Source organism: Pygocentrus nattereri, chromosome 8 (genome assembly GCF_015220715.1).
Source record: "Pygocentrus nattereri isolate fPygNat1 chromosome 8, fPygNat1.pri, whole genome shotgun sequence".
In the NCBI taxonomy this organism is placed as follows: domain Eukaryota; kingdom Metazoa; phylum Chordata; class Actinopteri; order Characiformes; family Serrasalmidae; genus Pygocentrus; species Pygocentrus nattereri.
This window is the reverse complement of record NC_051218.1, coordinates 18,209,570-18,231,829: the sequence shown is the minus strand read 5'-3', so window position 1 is coordinate 18,231,829 and position 22,260 is coordinate 18,209,570. Positions and strand designations below refer to the sequence as shown.

Sequence of the window (22,260 nt, the reverse complement as noted above, 5' to 3'; positions counted from 1 at the left end):
TTTGACAAGGTAGCATAACACGCCAGAACAGTGACAATAAATTGATGCGAAGTAGCATTTAGCTTGCATGTACTAATATCAGTATTAAGCAATATTTAACAAATTAGTAAGTCAGAGGATCCAGTGATATTTGGGCAAAAAATGTACACAAGACAAAATGTCTGAACATTTTTAACACATGGTGCGATAGAGACGATTTTTCGAAAACGAGAAATGGAGCTTAGACCCAGAGGTCCTGATAGGGACTACAGAATGACTGCAGTGGTCTAAGGATAATGTCAGGTTATCTAACCAAAAACATGCTACAGATTATATGTTTGTGTGCCCACACATTGGCTATGAATACAGTAAATCTGCAACATATAATCATATTTTAATCATATTCATAGACACCTTGTTATAACTCGGTAGATCATATATACAGAGATGTTGTCATGAAACTCAGCCAGTGATATACTCTCAGTGACATTCACATTTCACAAATGCAACAAAACAAATGAAACTCACTTGAAGTAAACTTTTTATTGATAAGGTCTCAGAAGAGTCTTGCTTAAGTGTAAGAATCCCTCAATACTGATTTGGTACATAATGACATCCATAATGAGTCTCTTCACAGTGGATAGAATCCATTTCTACGGTTTTGGGTTCTAGTACAGCAATTTTTCTGCATAAAAACAAAACTAAACAAACAAAACATCAAACTGGGGATCAATATTGTTTATCTGGGATATTTGAGTGTCACAAAACCCTAGTGTCGTTATACCAGCTATAGGTTTGCACATTACAAGCCACCTTTTGTTAGAAATATAAAACTTGATATTATGAACAATATTCTACTGTGCTGCATAAAGGTAAATCTATACACTGTACATACAGATATATTTCGAAAAACAAGTTTCACAGTTTTAAACTTTATTTAAAGTATAAATCATTTTAAAACACTTTACATAAATTATTTTTGTCTATGACTATAATTTGCTTAAGCAAATCAAAATTAATATAAAAACGTAATGAACATTTCTTACATATTTTACAAAAGAAAATACTCCACCAGTGTTCGTTTGCTTAGCTAAAAATGGTGACTCCTTCATGATTGTCATAGAGTACTAATAATAATAAATAAATAAAAAAACAAGCATAAAATAAAAATAAATAGTTTCTGATACTAACGACCTTTAAATGTGATATCATGAGTTATTGTTAGCTTTTTCCCGATGTTTCTGTACAGAAGTGCCCTGGTGAGAGTCTCACAATTCTACTGCAACTGAGACGTACAAAACTATCGCATCTAAGCCCACCCTGAACTTCAGTGTCTCTGACACAACGTAGATACTATCCTAATCTTCCAGTGATAAAACAAAACTATGTTTTGACATTGATTTTACGCAAATATAGCCATATTTTTTATTTTTTTTTTTTTAAAAATCATTTCTTTTCTTGGAGTTCTGATTTCTTCAAGGACTTTCAAGCAGTTAGTGGCTTATGGGACTTGCCACAGCAGCAATTGGCAGTCCTTCTGTTGAGAATGTGAGGCTTGAGACCGATATTCCACTTTGCAGAAGCTGCGCACTATTGCACACTTTGCGCAGTGTTGATGTTTTGACTGGGCCTCTGTGGCAATTGGGCCTCTGTGGCCGATGTGGATCACACAGGAACATGGAGTACCATCTGGCACCAACATCCTCTCAGAACCCAAAAAATATGGGCAAAAAATAGCTATTCTTTTTTAAAAATTGGATTTTTCATACTTTTGCAACAGCTGTTCTGTTTTGTTTGCAGTTTATCAGTGCTTTTTGAAGTCCATTGTTCAAAAACAAAGACAAGGTCTTTGAAATTGTTATTTTTTGCCAGTGGCAGTATTAATAATGTTCTTTTTAAAAGTCCCTGCAGCGTTCAGAGAGTTACCCCATAAGTTCATTTATTCTCCGAGGGTAAAGGAGATACAGGAAAAAGAAGAATGGTAAGAGAGAGACAGACAGAGAGAAAGAAGGTACAGCAAAGGACAGAAAAGTTAGAGAAAAAGGAGAAAAAAAAGAGATTAAAAGAAAGAGGCCTTTGTTCTGTTACCTCTTCCCCATTTCATTCTGTCTCAGAAACTGGATGTTGGTGCTGCTGTCTGCCAGTTCGGGATATTGTTCCACGGGTAGCACGTAATACCCGTCATAGCCCTGCACTTTCCCTGTGGAGAGCAGCTGTTGCTTTTCTCCCTCAGTCCATAAGCGGCTGCCTTCTTTTCCATCCCGTGCCCTCTGCTGCTCTCTCAGCCAGGCTCCTGCCAGTGCCCGCTGCCTGGCCAGCTCAAGCAGGCGGCCACGCTCCTCATCCAGCACATCTGCAGCAAGCCCATAGCGAATGCTCAGGGCCAGCGCCGGTGCTCGGAACTCCACAGTGACGCCACGCCGTGAACGCCCACTCACCGTCACATTGATCCCGCTCTCCAGTGCCTTGCGCCCATTGGTGAGGCCCAGTGCCAACAGGTCACCGTCAGCCGAGCCGATCTTCACAAAGAAGTGACAGTCACGGCCATCCTGCATGTAGTGTGTGCCCTCCAGGTAGATGGCATTGTTGAGCACCAGTGCCACTTTCCTGCTGTCGTCGCTAGCCATGCTGGACACTCCTGTTACCACACGGCCCTCCTTCACAGCAAACATCACGCCGCGTCCAATGATGGGTGTGCTGGTACCAAACCAGTGGCCCAGTTTGTCACGCTTAGCTCGCCGTTCCTTGTTGAGTAGCTGGCCTTCCAGCGCCATGAAGGCCTGGTTGTGCCTCTCAGCTTCCTGCTGTACTCCAGTCATCAGCTGCAAAGAGAACAAAAGCAACATTATTTGTGACTCTGCTTCTCTTCGGATAGGAAACAAATTTCACTATGGCTTTGATGCAGGAACTCACCTGGCCATTCTCACACTCCTGGATCTCGAGCAGCTCATATGGTGGATCCACAAAGTACAGTGTGTGTTTAGGGAAACCAGGGATGATGTTACTTAGCTGAAAGCCAAACATCACCAGCCAACTTTTTACATCTGGGCAAAAATAAAAGAAAAACATGATCTTAGTGCCTTCAAAGAGTCCAGTGAGCAATAGCTCACAATTATTAAAATGTTTTCCTTTAGTTAATGAGTGTAACGCGGGTTTACCTGTAACATAATTCTTCACGTCCAGCATATCGCTGAGAGGATTATTGTTCTTGAACATGTACAAGTTAAATGGTGCCAGGTCCTTGCCAATCTTTTGCCACATGGTGTAGTCCGGTGATGTCCATCTGGCAGCTAATACATCATAGTCCCTCTGCGTGAAGTGCACTAGCTTGGTCAGTGAATCATAGAGCCCACCGTGGAAGCCGACAACCAGCTGAAACTCAGGGTTGGAATCGTGGTACACCTCACCGTATGCCGTGTACTGCACCTGCTTGATCATCTGCCCATTGCTGCTGAAGACAGCCAGTGGAGTGCCCGTGTTGTCTGAGGCAATGTAATATTCCTCCCCACTGCTCACCTCCATGGCGAACAGATGGCCTTGCAGGTCGTAGTACAGTGAGGTGATCTCCGAGCTGGAGTGGTTGAACACATGCGTGACCCGCACTGGGTTATTCAGGTCAGCGTAGAAGAACTGCAGGTGCTGGCCCAGGCTGTTCTTGGTGGAGACCCTCCGGCCCAGGCCGTCGTAACGGTACTGCACACTCCAGCCTCCGGCCGCACGGCTGTACGCCCGCACCAGCTGGCCTTTGGAGTTGTAGTCAAAGATGTCTGAACCCCTCTGGCTGAGGAAGCCGTCCTCGTCCAAACGATACTGCACATCGCCCAGACGTGTGATCCGGTCACGCAGGTCGTAGCGCAACGGCATGAGCCGGGCACTGTTGCCAGGATTCAGCAGGTGCAGGTTGCCATTGAGGTCATAGCTGTAGCGCCATGTGGACCAGTCATTCACTTTAACACCACTGAGTTGCCCATCACCATCGTACTCATAACGGTACTGTGTGGTGTTAGCGTATGGACCAATCTTCAGCTCCCGCTTGATTACCCGACCCATGTTGTCATACTGCACTGTCATCCAGTACATGAGTGAGCGGAAAATCTCATACTGAACTTCCTTGATACGACCATGAGCGTCAAAATGCTTGCTGAGTGTCATCACTGCTGTTGTGATGATCTGATTGATGTCATAATAGATGACACCAAACTTTCCAAAGTGCTCCACCTTGCCGGAGATCTCGTCATAACGATACAGATCCACGGGCAAAGGTGTCTCACTGATTACCGGCTTCATGCTGGCTATGCGGAAACTGTTGTCATGGTAAGTGTAGTCGAAACGGGCATTCACCATTCCTTCTTCAGAGAAGCGATAGATCTGTTTGTCCACTAGGGGGCCCATCTTACGATATCTTATTGTACAGGAGAAGCCTCCACTTTGCAGATTGACCATTTTCAGTACACCAGCAGTCTCATCATAGCCAAAGGTGACAGCTGTGCTGTCATAGAGTATCTCAGAAAGCTTGGCTAGTTTGCCATACTTGTAAAGGACACGGCGCCCTGTACCCAGGAAGTATGTGGCCTGTGGACGGCCATCCTCACTGAAGTCATAGATAACGGAGGCATTGCTTTCAGGCGGGTTGTAAGTGTTCCGGATGTAGCCGATGGAGACGTGTGTAAACATGGTGTGCCGGGCCACACTGGGCATTGTGACTGCAGTGATGCGATCAGATGAATCAAACTCAAAGATGTACTGTCTCTGACTCTGAAGAAGTAGCACCATTGACTGCACAGAAAGGAGAACAGAAGACAAAAAATCTTTTATTTTTTTATCCATCACCCTTTAAGTAAGGATATTTCTATGATATATTTAACCCAAACGGGTTCATACCAAACATATACCCACTAAAAATCTTAATCAGTAGTTTTCTGAGTACACATAATGCATTGCCTTAATGTTCTGAAATATTGATTCCTTCATTTGCTGTGGGAGACTTTATCAGACATCAATAACAATGCATGAATAATGATTTCCAGATCAGACCTCCATCATAATTTGGTTTACTCTAACAAGGTGAAGGCTGTCAACTACAAATCAAGCTTCTCAACAGCTTGCAGGGCTTCTGTTTGTTCTAGCAGAACAAAACAGAAAAAAAGAAGTCACCGAATGTCACAAGTACATTAAAGTCATTAAAACCAATCCAGTTTAAGTACTGTATGCTAGAATTCCACGTAAAATGCTACAGTAACTTCATTTTTTGAACATGGATAGTGTGACACACTCTGAATGTATATGTTTTGCTCTTTTGGACATCATTTTTGAAAAGGGCAATTATAGTGTCCTGAAATGCTGTTATATGTCAGCATTGCTCTAATGAGTTACACTTTCCATTCTCTCAGCTTTAAACAAAATTGAATCACTTAAGTCAGCAACTGTGGAATCAAATTTTACTGTGGCTGGCTAGTTTAAGAGTGTTTTTTGATTAGAGGGATGAATAGAGCAAAACACAGTAAAATTTTGATTATGCTCTGGGCCTTTTGATAATGCTATGGGCTGATACCAACCCTTAAAAATAGGCCTCTATCAGCAGAGAAACTGATGTCTCAGACAGGGACTTAACACCATTCTTTGCCGCTCCCAAGGCAAAAACTCACCTTATCCAAGTAGCTGTAGCTCCACACCTTCCCATCCACAAAGGAGCGGGAAAGGATGCGGCCCTGTGGGTCAAACTCAGTCCTCTCACTCATACTGCCACGGTGTAAGCCCACCAGCTGGCCTGTGGTGGAGTAGGATACATTGACCACAGCCAGGCTGCTGCTGGGCTGCCAGATGGCAGGCCTTCCTTGTGCATCATACGTGATCCTTAAGGTGAACTTTCTGTGGTCATCATAGATCTTCTCTGTCCGTGTGTTCCTGTCAAAGTCGATGGAAAGCAGGTTGCGTCCGTGTGCCTGAAAAAGATGTTAGTGAATTTAGTGGCATGGTTTCACTGCTTGAGGTTCTTCAGTTGGTTCCTGCTCATGCAAGCCATCTGCTTTTATTTCATACGTCACTTCAAACAATCATATATATTCAGATTTATGTAATGTACCTTCAAAACAATTGAGAATGCTTGATTCTCAAGCTTGACGCTTGATAGAACTGATATTGCTTCAAAGGCCAAGCAAGTTCTTCTTCACTCACCCTTAGTTTCCTGCCGAACACTGTGACCTTGCCCTTGGTCAGCTCCTTGCGTAGTCGCCACTCTATGGAGTTGAGGCCGTTATCAGTAGGCAGGGTGATGTTTCTGCGGCCGATGGTGGGGCTCACCGACCCAGCCAGAATGTGAGGCTCTGTGTGGTAGCTGATGCCCATTCCATTAGCATACATCACTCTCAGAGTGCCATTATTGCACAGCTGGTAGCTGTTCCGTACTTGGTCTGCAGAGGGCGACAGAGTGACAAAGATTTATCATTCAGCTGTGCAGTACAGCCTTTCTTCTCTGAACAAAGACAACTGAATGCTCCAAAAAAAGCGCTCTGATTTGTTTTTATCTTTTTGGATGACTCAGCTCAAATTCACTGTGGGTTTTCATCAGTGTTATGACTGAAAATAACAACAGAACCATTTTGGTTGAAGATATGTTCTGTACTGCCTCTTAAACTCTTTGATTCATAGTGATACTAGAGCATGCCATTCTGTAGAACACCCAGGAACCATAAAAGAATTACTATCTATAAAGGAGATTCATGTTGGCTGTCAGGAATTCTCTACTGCATTCCAAATGGACGTGGTGTATTATATGAACCAATAGACAGAATGCTTTTAAGGAAGTATTGTGGTGCTCTTTTATCTCCTTTAGTGTGTGAGGCAGTAATGTGAGAGAGAGAAGTGGAGGTTTTAAGGGTGATCTGATTGAACAGGAGCTGAGCAAGTATAGTCCGGAGATTTAAATGACTCTCAGCTGCAGATAGCTGAATCTTTTCCACTTTTATTGCACTCCAGGACTACACCCTTAATTAAACTTTCAAAGTTTTCCCTCTTTAGGCTCGTGTGATGTGTGCCAGCAGTCTGACTTTAGGTTTTGTCTCATCTGCTCCAGTGCTCCAAGGGAGAAGGCCCAGTCAGACATAGACTCTGTCTTTGTCTGTATGTCTGACTGTCTGCCAGTCACTCCTCCATTTTCTTTTACATTCGCCACACTTTTTCCTAAACAGGTGAAATAAGCTCTGGGAGCATGGGGCTCGTGGCGTAGGGAGTTGGGGAGACAGTGAGGATTTACTGGCAGCAAGGCAATGAATTTCACCCCAATCACATTCACTGTAGAAAGGCCCAGACTGAACACGGGGCATGGGGGACAGCAGGCAGACTGCTGCGTCTGCAGCTCTGAATACACTGTACATTCACAGCTCCGCTCATCCATGGGAGACAGAAGGAGATGTGTCAGCAGCTTGCTGAGTGAGTTGGTAAGCAAAATATTATAAATAATATTAATAAATTATTAATGGATACAAAATAACTTGTCAGACACTGTCTGACAAGTTAAATATAGGCCCAAAGGAATTGTGTTGAATTGTGTATGTGGTATTTTATCCAGTTATCCAACTGTGTATGGTGTTTCTGTTTTGAGAAAACTTCATACCTCCAGTTTTGTAACTTTTTAGGAGAAGGCAAGAACATTCTTGACGTTAGTGTAATGTTATTTCTATTGGCCTATTTATCTGAAAAAGAAAACACTGAGTTACAATGTCTTGATGTGAAACTATCCATACAGTGTGCATATGCAATTTACTAAAAGGCACTAATTATCGACAGTCTAGAGTCTAACACTGCACTGGTGGGTGTGGCCATTTTATCTACAAAGAACTCCCACACAAACTAACACAACCGTAAATACCATTGTTGCTGTGGTGAAATTATGTTCCATCTCCAATTTTGTAATTTTTTACTATTTTGAAATCTCCAGTAACATTTTGCATTATGTTAAAATTTCATGATTGACCAACAGAAATAGTGTGAAATTTTAAAATCCCTGTTTAATTTCACTGTGTGCATCCAGTTTGTTTGGAAACTATAATTTTACCTCTATGCAGAGCAAAAAGGATGAAATTAATTTCTGCCACAGTGCACAGTGAGCACAGTGCTCAGCTTGCACAAAGTAAACATGTAACAAGTATCTTCAATAACGCAGCAATTGCACAGAAAAAAACGATATATTTAAATATGAATATTAAAATGAATATTAAAATAAGATTAAATATGTGCTTTTAACAATCAGTTGGAAAAGAAAAATATTAAATCATTATTTAGGCAAAACTTACTATTGAAACACTTTAACACATGTTGACAAATATAACCAAAGTAGGAAATAGAAGTTTGAACAGTTTAATAAAACTATTTGGCTTTAGTTTCTTTTTCCTCATAACTTAAGAATAATGTGTAAGTGCTTTTTTCATTGAAAATAACTACTAATAAATGACTAATAAACTACTATAATATCTAATAAATAAACTACCTTTTAAAGCCAAAAAAACCCCCCAACATTTACAATGTCACAAAACCTTCATGTAAATCTGCCTATACAGTAAACATTCAGTATGGTGGAAATAAACAAACTCTCTGTTAAGGTCTAAGATGTAATCCTAGCACAAAGAAGAAGGTGAAGTGAGTGGGGAGTATGTGTGATATAACAAAATTCCAAGTATCATAAGTCTTTGTCTTAGAACCCAGCGTTAGATGTTAGATGAGGTATAGACTTTTTTTATACTGAGCTCACACACCTTGCACTACAGTATAGGAGGCCTCCACAGATGAAAGATTGGTGATGACAGTGACATCGTCATCTCTGTTGGAGCTCTCAATGTCTATGTTAATGGACTTTTCAATCTCTCTGTGCAGGCTGGTCACCATTCCGGTTGGATAAGTCACGTTGGTGAGCCGTCCCTCGCTGTCATACCTGTAGGCACAACAGCCGGTTATCAACTCTCATAAAATCCCATTTGTGACATTAACAATGCACAGGACCACAATTCAGTGATATTTCAAAGACCTAGATCAAGAGGCTGTGGATGATTTAAATGAATCATTTCAAACTGCCAAACTGGCTGATTTTTAACTTCAAAAGCTCAACAGGCTTTGTGAGAGTGTGTGAGTATTCCGCCAGATAAGAGGAGGCGTCTGTTGCTAGTGTGTGGTCATAATGCGCACTTCATGGGTATTAACAAAGATCAAAAGATCAGCAGACATATCCTATGGCGAGTGTCTCCATATTGGCTCAGTGGAGTCTCTGGCATGCTCTCTCTCTCTCCTGCTCTCTCTCTGTAGAATTCCACTGGGGATCATGTTTAGAGCCTGTCAGATCTGTCTCAGTCTGACTGATGTCTGTGCCAGTGGAGAGAACATCTCCCTGTGGAGCGCTGTATAGGGTGCAATACCAAAAGTAGACAGCAGATGGAGACAATATTACATATATTTTCATTAGGATGATTTTTAAAGTACTATTTGGATGGAATTATGTTGACATGGGGAAATGGGATGATGTTACCATAGAATGACTACAATACTTATGACAGATTCACATAAGATAGGAAATCTAGATGTAGATTACAGAGATGAGAGTAGTTACTTGATTGCTATCACACTTAAAACTTCCATACACAAGTAGAAAACATGCCCATTTACTTGTGATTTAAGTTTTTACACTAACCATTTGCCTAGTGGTATTATGTGAAAGCAGTGCATCATTAGCAGTGGCACTGTCTTGATTATGTACATTTAACATCGCAATGTAAAATCTAATTTTCTGTCATTTTATATTTTTTAATGCTTGGAACTGAAGTAGGAAACTGGTTGTCAGATTGATTTGGGCCACAGAGAATCCAAGTTTATGATTCTTTGAGTGGTTCCATACTTAAAATTTATTGAATATTTACCGGTATAGGATTAATATGACCTAGAGTTATTTGTACAGTTTGTTATATTGTAGGTAAAACCATATACATATATATATATAGTTACTTTCACATAGAAAATGAAAGGGGCAACTGAACAGGGGCATCTGAACTTTTGCATATGTCTGTTATATTTTCAGTGGATCAACCAAGGGATTTGGTGCCCAAAGTTTACTTGTTCAGTTTTACACTGCACCTATAAGGTTTATGTAGTGAACTGGTAAAGGAAAGAAGTGGGGGATAGATACCCCACTAATTAGCTTCATGCAAACTGTATGTCTAAATCATCATACTTACCTTAAACAGTGTTGATAAGCAATCTCAAAGAGACTTGCTTATGTGCTTTCCTTTCTGTGACACAGTATAACATGATTGCTGGTCACCTAACTAAAACCAGTATGCTAAATTCTAAATTTCTGTATTTTTGTCTACATTAAACATTTTTTTTTCTGATCTCCTACATTTGTGGCATGCGGAAGAATCACTTTAGCTAAATGGTGCTGTTATTTAACACATGCAAGCACACACTCACTCGTAAAACGTGGTCCAGCCCGTCTCATCGGCTTTGCTGGCCAGCAGGCCTGTGCCTCCGCTGTAGCTGAGCTGCACAATCTCCCGATTGAGAGCGGAGACAGAGCGCAAGCTGCCTGTTGGATCCAGTCCCAAAGTGACCACCTGGTTTTCAGGCAGGAGGAGCAGCCTGAGCAACCCGGCTCCACCCTGCCCTGTGCCCTCTCTCCTCACCCTCAGAGTGTTGTTGCAGTTATCCACAGCCGAGACCAGCTCCCCATCAGGCCCATAGCTGAAATTGTAGAGGGGCATCCCACTGACCAAACTGAGGGTCTGCAGGTGGAGTCCCTCCTCGCTGAACACATACAGCTCCTGTTCCCGTGGGGATGCCACCTCATAACGTCCAGCAGCATTCATGGCTGGGCGATTGCTGCGGACAGCACGGATGCGGATGTTGTTGAGGTCAGCGATAAATAATGTACCATCAGGTGAGACGGCCAGCGAGGTGGGCGAGTTGAGGCTGGCATCCGTGGCGTAGCCCTCATCACCTGAGAAGCAGTTGCAGTTGACATCATTCTTGCAGTCGCACTCAGAAGTGGCACCGGCTAGCAGTGAGATCTCACCGTTGGCGCTGACCTGCCGCACACGGTTGATCTTCTTCTCGTCCGTCTCGCCGATGTAGAGCACCCCAGTGTGTGAGATGGCAATGGCTGTGGCGCTCTCTAGTGCTGAGTGAATGGCCAGCTTGCTGAGGGAGTAGTCGATTCCAGGCACCTGACAGTGCATGGGCCGCCCAGCTACAATGCTCACCTGGTGGTTTTCGGTGATTCGTAGGATGACATTGTTCTCCAGTACGTAGAGTGAGTTATCCATAGGGTTCACAGCCAGGTCAGTAGGCCACTCCAAGCGCACCTGGAGCAAAAAGAATTCATTTTAAGCAAGGTAAGGGCATAAATTAGAGCAGTTACTATTAATGGTAAATAGCAAAAGAGATAGTGGCTGCTTACTTCAGCATAAATTACTATGTGCATTAGTAACTCTTTTGTTCTGGCTACAAATAGGATTTAAACAGTCCTGTATTTCTTTTTGACATATACGTCTTGTATGTTTGTTTTCTTGTGTTTAATATGAATCATGTTTTGTTGTTTAACACAGTTTTGTTTTCTTGTTTTGTCCTGCTGATTAACCTGGGCTTTAACTATTTCAACATTTCATGCCACTGGAATTTCTGATTTAGACATAATAAAGATTGTCTTGACTTTTCAAACTGGACTAACTTTACTCGAAAAGGTTGTGCACTGCAAAAAAATTGAACAGCTGTTGTGAAGTTTGAATTGATGTAAAATACTGCTTTAGTTCAATTTAGGCTTTGTATAGTTTCATTTTAAGTAGTTATTTAAGTTGAATAAAGGATAATGAACTTGTTACTGCAGGTATTATTTTTAGTTTAAACAGACAAACCATTTTTTAACCTTTTTAACTCCTCAAGGCCACCGTTGGTTGCAAGACGCACTTTGACATATTCTGCCTAACTTTTATATTTTATAAGCTACATTCAAAAGGTGAGTGTGTGAGTCTTATTTCCATTCCAATAGATAGGTAATGTAATTTTAAGCCCTTTTTTTCTACTGAATTTCTACTGACCCATTTTCCACAAATCTGAGCTATAAACTATAAAGAGATAGTGTCTCTTAAGTGATTTGCTCTGTAAAAATGATTTTTATAAAAAATACAGTGTCTAAGATTTTGGCTTTCAGCAGTAAATTGTAAGCATCTAGCAATATGTGTATGATCATAAAACATATTTTCTGTTAATTTGAGGGGAGCTTTTATATAAAACAAAATACATTCATTTCATGCAGATACTGAATAATTTGCCTTTTGAATTGGACATGTAAAATCAGATGGTAAAACCAAAATATGCCCTGGAGAATTTGTAAGGGATCTGACCAGCCAGTTTGTATGACAAAGTATTTACCCAAATCACCAATGACAGCCTGGACTGAAGCATTCTAGCCTGCAACAGGTGCTACACTTATTAACATTAACAATAAAGTGCATGGCTAGGTCCATTAATAGGATTTGTTATGTGGAGTTATGTGGAGTTAATGTGGAGTCAATTCAAACAGGACTACTGTTGTAAAGTCACTTAAAGTATGTAAACCTGATCTAGCTCAAATAGCTAGTGGTGCTATACACCAGGCCTAATCAATTTACAGCCTGTGGGCCATGTCCAGGCCAAGAGTGACCTCCAACGGCCCACGTGCCATCACACTCAAATTCAAATTACACAGATTATAGACCAAACTGAAAGTAAACAGATTTCAAATATGCTTTTGTGTGCCCAAAATTCGGCCCATCTGCTATGTCTAGTTCTGAAATCTAGCCCATTTGAACTTGTAATTCAATAGCGCTGCCACGCACATCAAGCTTTATCAAATATTTTTTCAACAACTTCTTGTGCAAGGGTCTACCACTGAGGATTTTAATGTTTCTTTCAGTGCTTTGCCTCAGCTGCTTTCTGGTTAATAGAGTGAAAAGATCACTTTTTCAGCTCAGACGTCAGCTGAAAGATAGTTAATTACTGAGAGGACTGTGTGAGCCACTTGCACTTTTCACTTTTTTGAAAGCATGAGGCTCCATGATGGGCATCCAATGTGCTCACCTGGCTAACGTCCATGCTAGTGTCACAGCTGAGTGGCCGTACTGCAGTGAGGTCATTAGCCCCCAGCAGTGTGGAGATGATGCCATTCTGGTCCACTTTCCTGATCATGGTAGCATCCACAAAGTACATCAGCCCATTCTTGTCCACTGCAATACCTGAGAAGGAGAGATTGAGATGGTTTTATTTGTTAGAACAAGAATATTGAACTTAAATTTCTGAGCAAACATGACGGAATGTTCAGCGGTTCCTTTTTAATGATTACCCAGTCCATAGCCACTAATGACACTTAATAAGAGAAATTAAATTTCAATAAGATGTTTTAGGCAGTCATTTAAAAGGCTATTACATGTTTATTAAAAGAAAATAGCAAAAAATATTTCCATGCCTTTGTATTTGTGATTGTCAATTCTGTCTGACAAATCTCTGCGTACTGATGGATCAATTTCAGATCCACTTATAACCTGTACTGCAGTCTTTTTTCAGTGCTTGCTTTGTTACATTTAAATTGTTTGCTGGGTCTGTATTCGAAACACTAGTTGAAGACCCCTGGGTTAGGACTCTCTCATTTCCTCTATGGCAAATAATACATGTCCATCAAATGTCATCTTCATCTAGGTACATCAGTTTGCATTTGGGGCAGAGGATGAAGTGGACCAGAATAGCTTTAAGAAACAGCAGGATGTAAACAAATAGATGGACCTGTGTAGGCGTCTGATGCGTGGAGGTGAAAGCTGTTTTTCTACAGCTCAGCATGTGAGCTGAGAGGCTGGGAGACAGACAGAGAGTGAACAGACACAGGGCACTCAACACTGGAGTGTTTCCACTGATGCCTCACTGCACATAGTCATCTGGGAGTTAGGAATCAGGCCTCTGTAGTCTGCCACCCTCTCTATTCTCTCCACCAGCACTGATTCCATGTCAATGACAGAAAATGTGACAGTGTGACATTTTGACAGATTGGTGTCAAGTTCCTTTTTTACAATCCATCATAAGACTTGCCTATAAATCTGTTTATTTATTTATCTATTTAGTGTATGATTCAAATCTTTGCAATTTCAGTATAGATTCTACTTTATGCTTAGTTGGACTGTTTAAACAAGTATGCATTCATTGTCTCAATGTTTTATTAATTTGCTCATAAACAACCAATGAAAAGTTACACTGAAATGAAAACTAACTGGACAATTGTAAAATTACTAAACTAGACAAGGTAACCTGTTTTATCAGAGTTAAGGTCTTCTACAAAACGTCTTCTACAAAACCATCTGAAGCCTATGCCTGCTTAAACATTAGCTCGTGATAGAGAGGGAAAAAAGTACCATGAGGCTTCATTGACTGGGGCCGCAGACTTTGATTCCCAACAGTATGCCTAGAAATTAATTAATAGCTTAAGGTTGAATGTTCTCTTTGATTGTGGAAGCAGCTGGAGGATAAGGCTCTTTTTATCCATGTTAGGTGTCACTGCTACAAAGGAGAAAGATGTAAAGACAGCCAGGAGAAATGTATTATCACCTCTGCCAGGCTTCTCCAGTGCTCTATAAGTGTGAGAGAGCTGTGAAGCTTAAGCATGCACTGACTAATGAGTGAGATCATAGCTTTTGATATCCTAGCCTGGTATCCATTGACTTTGCCTGATTTTTTTTCTCTTTCTTTTTTTCTATTTTTTTTTCTTTTGTTCATTTCTATCTACCTTTTGGGCTCATAAGGGTGGCCTCCACTGCTTTTCCTCCATCCCCACAGCGCTCGTCAAATGGTAGACACTGCTCTCCTGTGCCTGCCACCACCTCTGCATTGTCAGCCAGTAGCCGGCCCCCAGTGAGTGAACGTACTCTGTAGATCCTCCGAGAGTTTGTGTCCGAAATAAACAGAGCTCCTGTCACCGGGTCCACCGCCAGAAAGTATTTGTGTGTTGGATTGTTGCTGCAAGAAATAATGTAAAAAGCGACTTAAGGGTTTTATTTGAGTATTTTCTACATTTTTTCATTGAAGTCTGCATCATGTTTTTATGCTCTTTGTTAACCATGTTCCAACCTCTATGTCCCTTTTGACTACTGTGCCTTTAAGATTAATATGTACAAGTATCCTCTGTTCTGATGGGCTGGGCTATACTGCACTTCAAAAAGTAGTCTGGGCTAAAACATATGGAACAAACTGTTCGAAGACAAATCCTGAAGCATATCAGAAAAAATTAAACATATGCTGCTTTTAAGTGGTCTCATAAAAAATTGTTTCCCCACCATGAGGCAACACGTGAACGCCCTTTGACTTTGGAAGATGTATCAGGTATATTAAAGGTCAGGTATATTAAAATTTTTGATGCAGAACCAATTGGCCAAATTGTGATGTCAAAGCTAGTTTCATTATGGTGCAGAAAATAAACAAACAATAGAAAGCAACCAGATAAACTGTACAAATATACTGAAAGGTAATCAGGGTTGTGAGAAGTAGAGGTGCCAAGGGTGCTGCAGCACCCCAGTTTCAGTATTGCTACTGCTTAAAATAATATTAAAGATATTCATAATTTGAGCATTGTGAAGACCCATATGTATTTGTTTTAGAATGGAGTTTATATAATTTTTTATATTTATATATTTTCAAAACCTGCAGTAGTTATGCACTGTTACATTTTCATTACAGCGAGCTGAATCACTTCCCCTTACCCAATAGTGTGCACATTGTAGGCAGGTGGAGGAGCAAAGAAGGAAAGTGTATGCTGTGTTACAGACCAGTTCTCACCTCATTATAGTATGTTTTTCATATTCTGTTTGATGTATATTCCCAAAGAAATTAAAATGGAAAAAAGATAAATCATTTTACATGACGTCAACATTCCAGTCACTTATATGTAGCTCAAAATTTCAGCACCCCTAGCATTAAGTCACTACTTTTGGATGTCTAAATCCTTTGGAAGACTGTAATGGCATATTAAGCAGCACATTCAAAGTTTTAATCATTTCTCCCCTTATTTTGCTCTAATTGCTCTACCAACAGTCTGCAGTAACAACATTCGTTATCGCTTCAATGTGTGTGGTTATGACATCACAGCCATGACAAATTCAAAACAGGCTGTTGTGGCAGCTTGTGTGGACTAGTACGTTTTATATGATTACATGTTACAAACCATTTTATTTCCAAAAAGCAAGGAAGATGATATGACCCATTTAAGATGGGATCATCAAGGGATAATATGACCTATGAAGTGGACAAAGGGAAAAAAAAAGTCAAGGCTCACCTGTGTCGAAAATCCTTATTTCTTTTGGGGCACAAAAGAAGAAACAGAAGTATTACATAAGCCAATAAGTTGTAGTATTTATAAGAAACTGTATGGTTCTTTCTTGTAAGAAAACCATACCTGAGCTCTAGTACGCGAGTGGTGTTGAGGGATGGATATACCCTCCGCACAAAATTCAGGTCACCCACATACAGGCTGCCATCAATGCCTGCTGCTAGCGCCACTGGAGCCAACAGCTTATTCCCGTCTGCCAACCCGTTACAGCTTGGGCACGAGATACTCCGCCGACGCCCATTACCCATAATGCTGGTGATGATCGGGGGCTGCTGGGACACAAACACGTTCTCCCCACTGCCTTTATGGAGGATGCCTGGTGTGCGATGGAAACAGAAACCGTAAACTTTCAAATGTAAAAGGAGAAAGAGGCATTTCAAAAAAGTCATTCTCAGTAAAAGCAGTTTATAAGACTCATTTATAAGCTTTGTGTTTTCGACCGCTACAGCCGCACAGTGGGGCTATTACGTTATGTTATTGATCGCCTCTCCACAAAAAGCATCCAGGCTTCACATTACATCAACTCGATATACTGCAGACCTCTCCCAGGGTAAGCGAGGTGAATGACCTTCCACTGCTTCACTCAGCCTAGTCTAACAGCAATTAGAAATTGAGCAATGTCACTCAGTGGCAATGTTAAATCTACATTTTTAGTGAGCACAATCAAAAGACATGCAAATGTTTAGCAGCTCCATTCAAAGGCTCTAGTCAAGTACTACCTAAGGTATTGGCAACAGTCGAGAATGCATGATGGAGAGCATTGAATGCTGATAGAATGCTCCCTGGTGTATGTGTGTGTGTGTGTGTGTGTACTACAAAGAAGGTCGTACCACTGCGGAGGTTGAGAATGTGGTGTTTGTCCAGAGACCATCCACCAAGGTTAGAGGGCTCCAGTTCATATCCCTGCAGTCCCGCTGTCCTCTTTTCCCACAACACTAGGCTAGGACAAGTCTCATACTCATAGCCCACTGAGACTGCAGAGAGAGAAAGTATGGAGAGAGAAATAGAGAGAAAGTGAGCAACAGAGTTATGCAAAAAACATTACAGTGATGCTTTACTGATAAAAGAAGTAAGAACCTAATTGTGAAAAGGTCTGAATAAGAGATCATCATTTTTATGGTTTGAGATTTTCACTATAACAGATACTACAGGCCACATTTAATATTTTTTTCCAATATGTTAAATTTTGTAAATAAACACTAACTGTGCATTAAAATGTGCAGACATGTATTTCTTGTAGAGGATGTGTACTTTACATTTCTCTTAGAAAATCAACGAGAAGTAATTTCACCTGGGGTGCCCAATTTTTTGACTCTAAAAGTAACAACTGTATATTGCTGCTGTCAGAAGTGTGTAAATTTCATGATGAACAGAGATCAAAAGAAACGCCCACATATTACTTGTTACTTGTTTTTTCCTTCCCCTGTAAAGTTATCGTTTTGAAATTACAAGGTTTTCTTCCAACGACAGCAATATGTACAGTATTTGTATTGGACTGTATTTGTTGAGGCACTTTTTGTACATTTGTATTATAAATGGCTGTATAAATAAAATAAATGAATAAATGTATGAATAAATAAATCTTCAAGTTTTAAATCTCACAGTAATTCCTAAGAGCCAGCACAACAAACTCCAAAACCCTACATCAGTGATGGCCAACAGCTGATTACAAGTGACCCACAAACTCCACTCAAATGCCTTTTGTAAACTCCTCATGGTGAAGCTCGCAGTGGGCTGCAGAAGGTGCTAGACTAGCTGCTCCTTAATGCCTTCTCACAACCTCAGAAACTGCAGGGAAGCATGAACAGATGATCTCTTCAAACACTCTGTAATTGGACATGACATGTTCTCTCCCTTCTCTGAGTAGGGCTTCATGATTTGTGGTTGTAACAGGGTCATGGCAAGGTGCATGCTTCTGAAGGGTAGACCCCTGCAGACTCTCATACACAGAGACCTGGGCCACAGCTGCTTTAATTCATTAGGATTAATTAGCATATACCTGCTAGAGACTTATAAATTAGAGAATCAGCAGGCGTGACTGAGAAAGACAGAAAATTTGAAGACATCTGCCTCTTTCTCACATTCCGTTGCCCATGAAAGCTTGAATAACTGAATCAGGGGGGTTAAAATTAGAAGTTTGCAAATACGTTATACAGAGAGGTTGTAAAATGTTCAGATGAAATTGACCTCTTTTAGTGCATAAAACTGCACAAATTTAAAAAATGGACCTCTTAGATTGTGCAGGTACAATCAGATAGAGAGACAAGGGTATAATAAATGGATCCATGTTTGAGGGGGTGGGTTGGGGGGCTGGTGAAGAGGTCGCTACCACACTGTTTGCACACATGCCACCCTCAGCAACTTCACCCCCCCTGCGGCAGCAGGGAGAGCAGTGTTAGCTACTTGGAGCCACTTTCCAAAGCCTGCGCTGACAGGGGCTGTGAGGCAGAACGCTCTGTAATACTGTGCTGGCTCCCTGGGTCCTGCATTCACACGGCTGAGTGCTAATCCCCTTTGACGTGTAATAAACTCTCTGCGATCCCCAATGAGGGGACCCATATTACACAGCTTGCAAAGTGCTTTTAACCACGCTCTTCTAACTGATCTGCACTCTGTCAGATTAGCTCTTCAGTAGTTTTCATTGTCTCAGTTAAAGTGAAAGCAGCCTTGCAGTGCTGTATCTACATGAGCTTATTTTAAATTAATAGTTTGTCAAAAACAAAATAATAATAGAAAAGTAAATCAAATGTAGTTTTGTTTGGCACCTGGAATCTGAATTTTAAGTTTTCCACTGCAGATATGGAAGCTAATAGATTTTCTGACACTTTTGAGATTCGTATCTATATAAATGCACAAAAATACAGACAAAATTTCGGATTTTAGCTATGCAATGTACTTTTTTGTATAGATAACAGTTAATCATACAGTGCCAGAAGCCACATTAGCAAGTCTATTAGAGGTTAGTTAACTTATTTTCATGTAGTGTGAGGCAAGTGGGTATTGATTAAGGTCATTTGCATATTGCTAATCATTTGTTAGCTACATTAGCCAAGTAGCTCCAGTATAAAACTAAATAAAAAAAAACTGGACATCAAATAGGTTTTGGTTGATCCACTATAATTGGAGTAAACAGAAAATTGTGTATATATTTTTATCGAACTATTCATTTAAGGGGATCAGATCACCCCACAAGTTTCTTTATAGAACGGTTTAATGGTAAGGTTAATGTCTCGAAAGTCCTAGTGGTATTCACGCCAAACCGTTCACTCACCCACTGCCTCAGAGAGGCCGTAGACTCGTTGGCCATAAGCATCGGTTTTGTCCCAGATGAAGGTATATGCCAGGTTGGGTGAAGCATGGAACCATTTCTGGAAGAGATGACCCTCCACTGCCACCATCAAGTGCACCTTGACCAGACTGAGGGGCACCACTGCCTGGGTCATGGTGATCTTTAGCAGGGAACGATAGCCTGCTGTCCGTGAGCTCAAGTGACACAATTTCAAAGTGGTGCCTGGAATCTCAATCTGCTCATGAAGAACCTGAAGTACATGAAGAACAAAAGTGGATTAGAGACTTAGATTAGATCTTGGAGAGCAGATCTTGGACAGCAGAAAAATTAGATTAAGCTTGTCAGAGAAAGAAAGAAGATGGAAAAGACATGCACAAGAAAACAAGACTGCAAAAGCAGAACAAAAATGGGAAGAAAGAGTTCTTAAGCATGAACTCAAGAGTGATTTTAATCAGGTTCAGTGGGAGTTCAATAATGGAAAAAAATACCCTAGTGGTTCAGAGAGCTTTGCAAATGTGATAAACCTCTTGAATAGTGAAGCCTGGGCAACTCAGGTAAAAAAGTAATGAGTGACTAATAGGGCAGTAAGATTTTAAAAGCAGCATTTCTGCAAGAGGTACAGTATTGTGAAGGCAGGGTTGAAGGTCATTGTGACCCAGAGTGCTCTTTGAGGCCTGGCTCTAACCTGAGTCTCTGGGATGATGGATCTCTCTCCAGGCCTGGAGCTGAAGAAGGAGGATAGGGGTGAGGCCACTACCACTGGGTCTGGCCGGACAAAGCCACTCAGGTCACAGCCTGGGATTGTGTTCTCTTCCGTCTTCAGCATTAGTGTGTCCATGGCATAGAAGCTGTTCCATGGTAGCCACACCGTGCGCTCCTGGCTTAGGAATGGGGCACGCTCGAAATGAAGTGTGAGAGAGGCGCCTCCATTAGCGATAAGGTCGAAACTGCGAGAAGGAGTAGAGGGGAGGGAGGAAAGTGAGGAGAGAGCAGAAAAACAAATAATTACTTGTGCTGCACCCATTATTGATGACACTATTACATTCTGAATGATTTTACCATTCAGAATGCCATTTTTCTAGAGGGAATAATTAATTCCATTGATAGATCGCAGCCATTTCAGCAAAAAAGCTCTGAGTTTACATGACCCTAAATGAATGTAATAAAGATTTGTTCTGTAATGTTTTCACGCAGTCGTATACATCACCAGCACTGGAGGCTGAAAAATAATTTTTATTATGGTCAAAAAAGTTGTAGAGCTTCTCAGTGACGACTTCCAGTGATGAAGTCAAATTCCAAATATGAAAAGGATGGGAGAAAAGTATTAAAAGTCAGCTGTTGATTGGCCAAGAAAGATAAATTTGTATAGCCTAAGCAACAAGACTATAAATAGGACCAAAAAAAGGTTCTACAAATTTTTTGGTGTTATATAGAATGATTTCAAAAATGTTCTTTAAAGAACCATTCATAACAAGAGTCACGATTGGCCCCTCCCAGTCCTTTCCAAGTGCTTTGTGTTTTGAACTTCCATGTGCATTTGTGTTTTCCGGTCCAAGTCCTGCCCCCTTGTTTTGTGACTCCACCCCTGATTGTTCCCACCTGTGTTTCAACCTGTGTCCTGTTTTCCCTTGTTAGCCCTGTTATGTTTCAGCCCTGTGCTTTCCCCTGTGTAGTTGCAGGTCTTTGTAAGGATGTATGTTGGTCTTTGTGCTGATTGTTTGATTGTGCTGGATATTTGTGTGTTCTTTGAGATATGTCTGTCCATTGATCTCTACGTGTTGGCGCTATGACCCTGGACTGTATCGACCATGACCCTGGATTTGCCCATAATAAATCTTGCTTTTCTCTGCACTTGCGTCTGCCTTATCACTCCCAGCAATTACAATAAGTTCTCCATCATAGAGAAGAACCATGTAATCATGCATAGACCCATTCAAGCATTCACATTTGTTATGGTTCTATATGAAGGGGAAAAAAAAATAATTTTTTATGCTGACATTTGGGCAACCTTGTTCAAAGTATATGTTTTGTTGTGAATCTCTCCATCCTCTTCAGAAAAGACACTTCTGCACATTTTTATGCACTAATGTATTATTTATATGCTGAATTTAATATATTCATTAAACATACAAAATGTGGCCTGTCCCAAAGTTATGGCACATTTTATAATTTATGCATATAAAAAAAATTATATATTGCATTTTTTTCCCCAATATTAAGCTCAGCAAACAAACAGTTGTGCACTAAACAATTGTGCACTGAAATGTAATTATGTTTGTTCTTTATAAAGAATACATTCAGTCATTTTCAATTTATATCCAAAATTACAAATAAAATCTTATATATCCATTGCTTTCACTAAATAACTCTCTAAGTCACTCACGTTCCATCTTGCCGTGTGAGAGTGTACCCATAGTGGGGATATTTGACGAAGGACACGTTGACCCCCACCAGGGGAGTTCCATCTGTGGTCAGCACCTGGCCTCTGATCAGGGATGCCAAACTGAGAAAGACAAAACAAACAGCAGAAGATCAAGTGACCAATAACCAATCAAATCACAATAACACCCCTCCACCAACTACTGTAAAACATAAGGTAAGGTTTTTAATT

General features: G+C 40.8%; 1 protein-coding gene across 3 annotated transcripts in view; it reads right to left on the bottom strand.

The window, feature by feature from the left end:
- Nucleotides 1-503: 503 nt before the first annotated feature.
- Nucleotides 504-22,260, bottom strand: part of tenm2 (teneurin transmembrane protein 2) — a 384,812-nt gene continuing 363,055 nt past the window's right edge. For all 3 annotated transcript variants that reach the window (XM_037540529.1, XM_037540530.1, XM_037540531.1), the window contains 15 exons: nucleotides 22,033-22,152; nucleotides 20,335-20,596; nucleotides 19,632-19,899; nucleotides 17,191-17,334; nucleotides 16,427-16,676; nucleotides 16,307-16,327; nucleotides 14,765-14,994; nucleotides 13,075-13,229; nucleotides 10,432-11,321; nucleotides 8,730-8,905; nucleotides 6,154-6,389; nucleotides 5,625-5,921; nucleotides 3,138-4,755; nucleotides 2,893-3,023; nucleotides 504-2,801 (listed from right to left, as the gene is read on the bottom strand). In XM_037540529.1, the coding sequence (XP_037396426.1) occupies nucleotides 2,064-2,801; nucleotides 2,893-3,023; nucleotides 3,138-4,755; nucleotides 5,625-5,921; nucleotides 6,154-6,389; nucleotides 8,730-8,905; nucleotides 10,432-11,321; nucleotides 13,075-13,229; nucleotides 14,765-14,994; nucleotides 16,307-16,327; nucleotides 16,427-16,676; nucleotides 17,191-17,334; nucleotides 19,632-19,899; nucleotides 20,335-20,596; nucleotides 22,033-22,152 (5,536 nt within the window). In that variant the 3' untranslated portion in view covers nucleotides 504-2,063. The remainder of the gene's footprint in view (nucleotides 2,802-2,892; nucleotides 3,024-3,137; nucleotides 4,756-5,624; nucleotides 5,922-6,153; nucleotides 6,390-8,729; nucleotides 8,906-10,431; nucleotides 11,322-13,074; nucleotides 13,230-14,764; nucleotides 14,995-16,306; nucleotides 16,328-16,426; nucleotides 16,677-17,190; nucleotides 17,335-19,631; nucleotides 19,900-20,334; nucleotides 20,597-22,032; nucleotides 22,153-22,260) is intronic.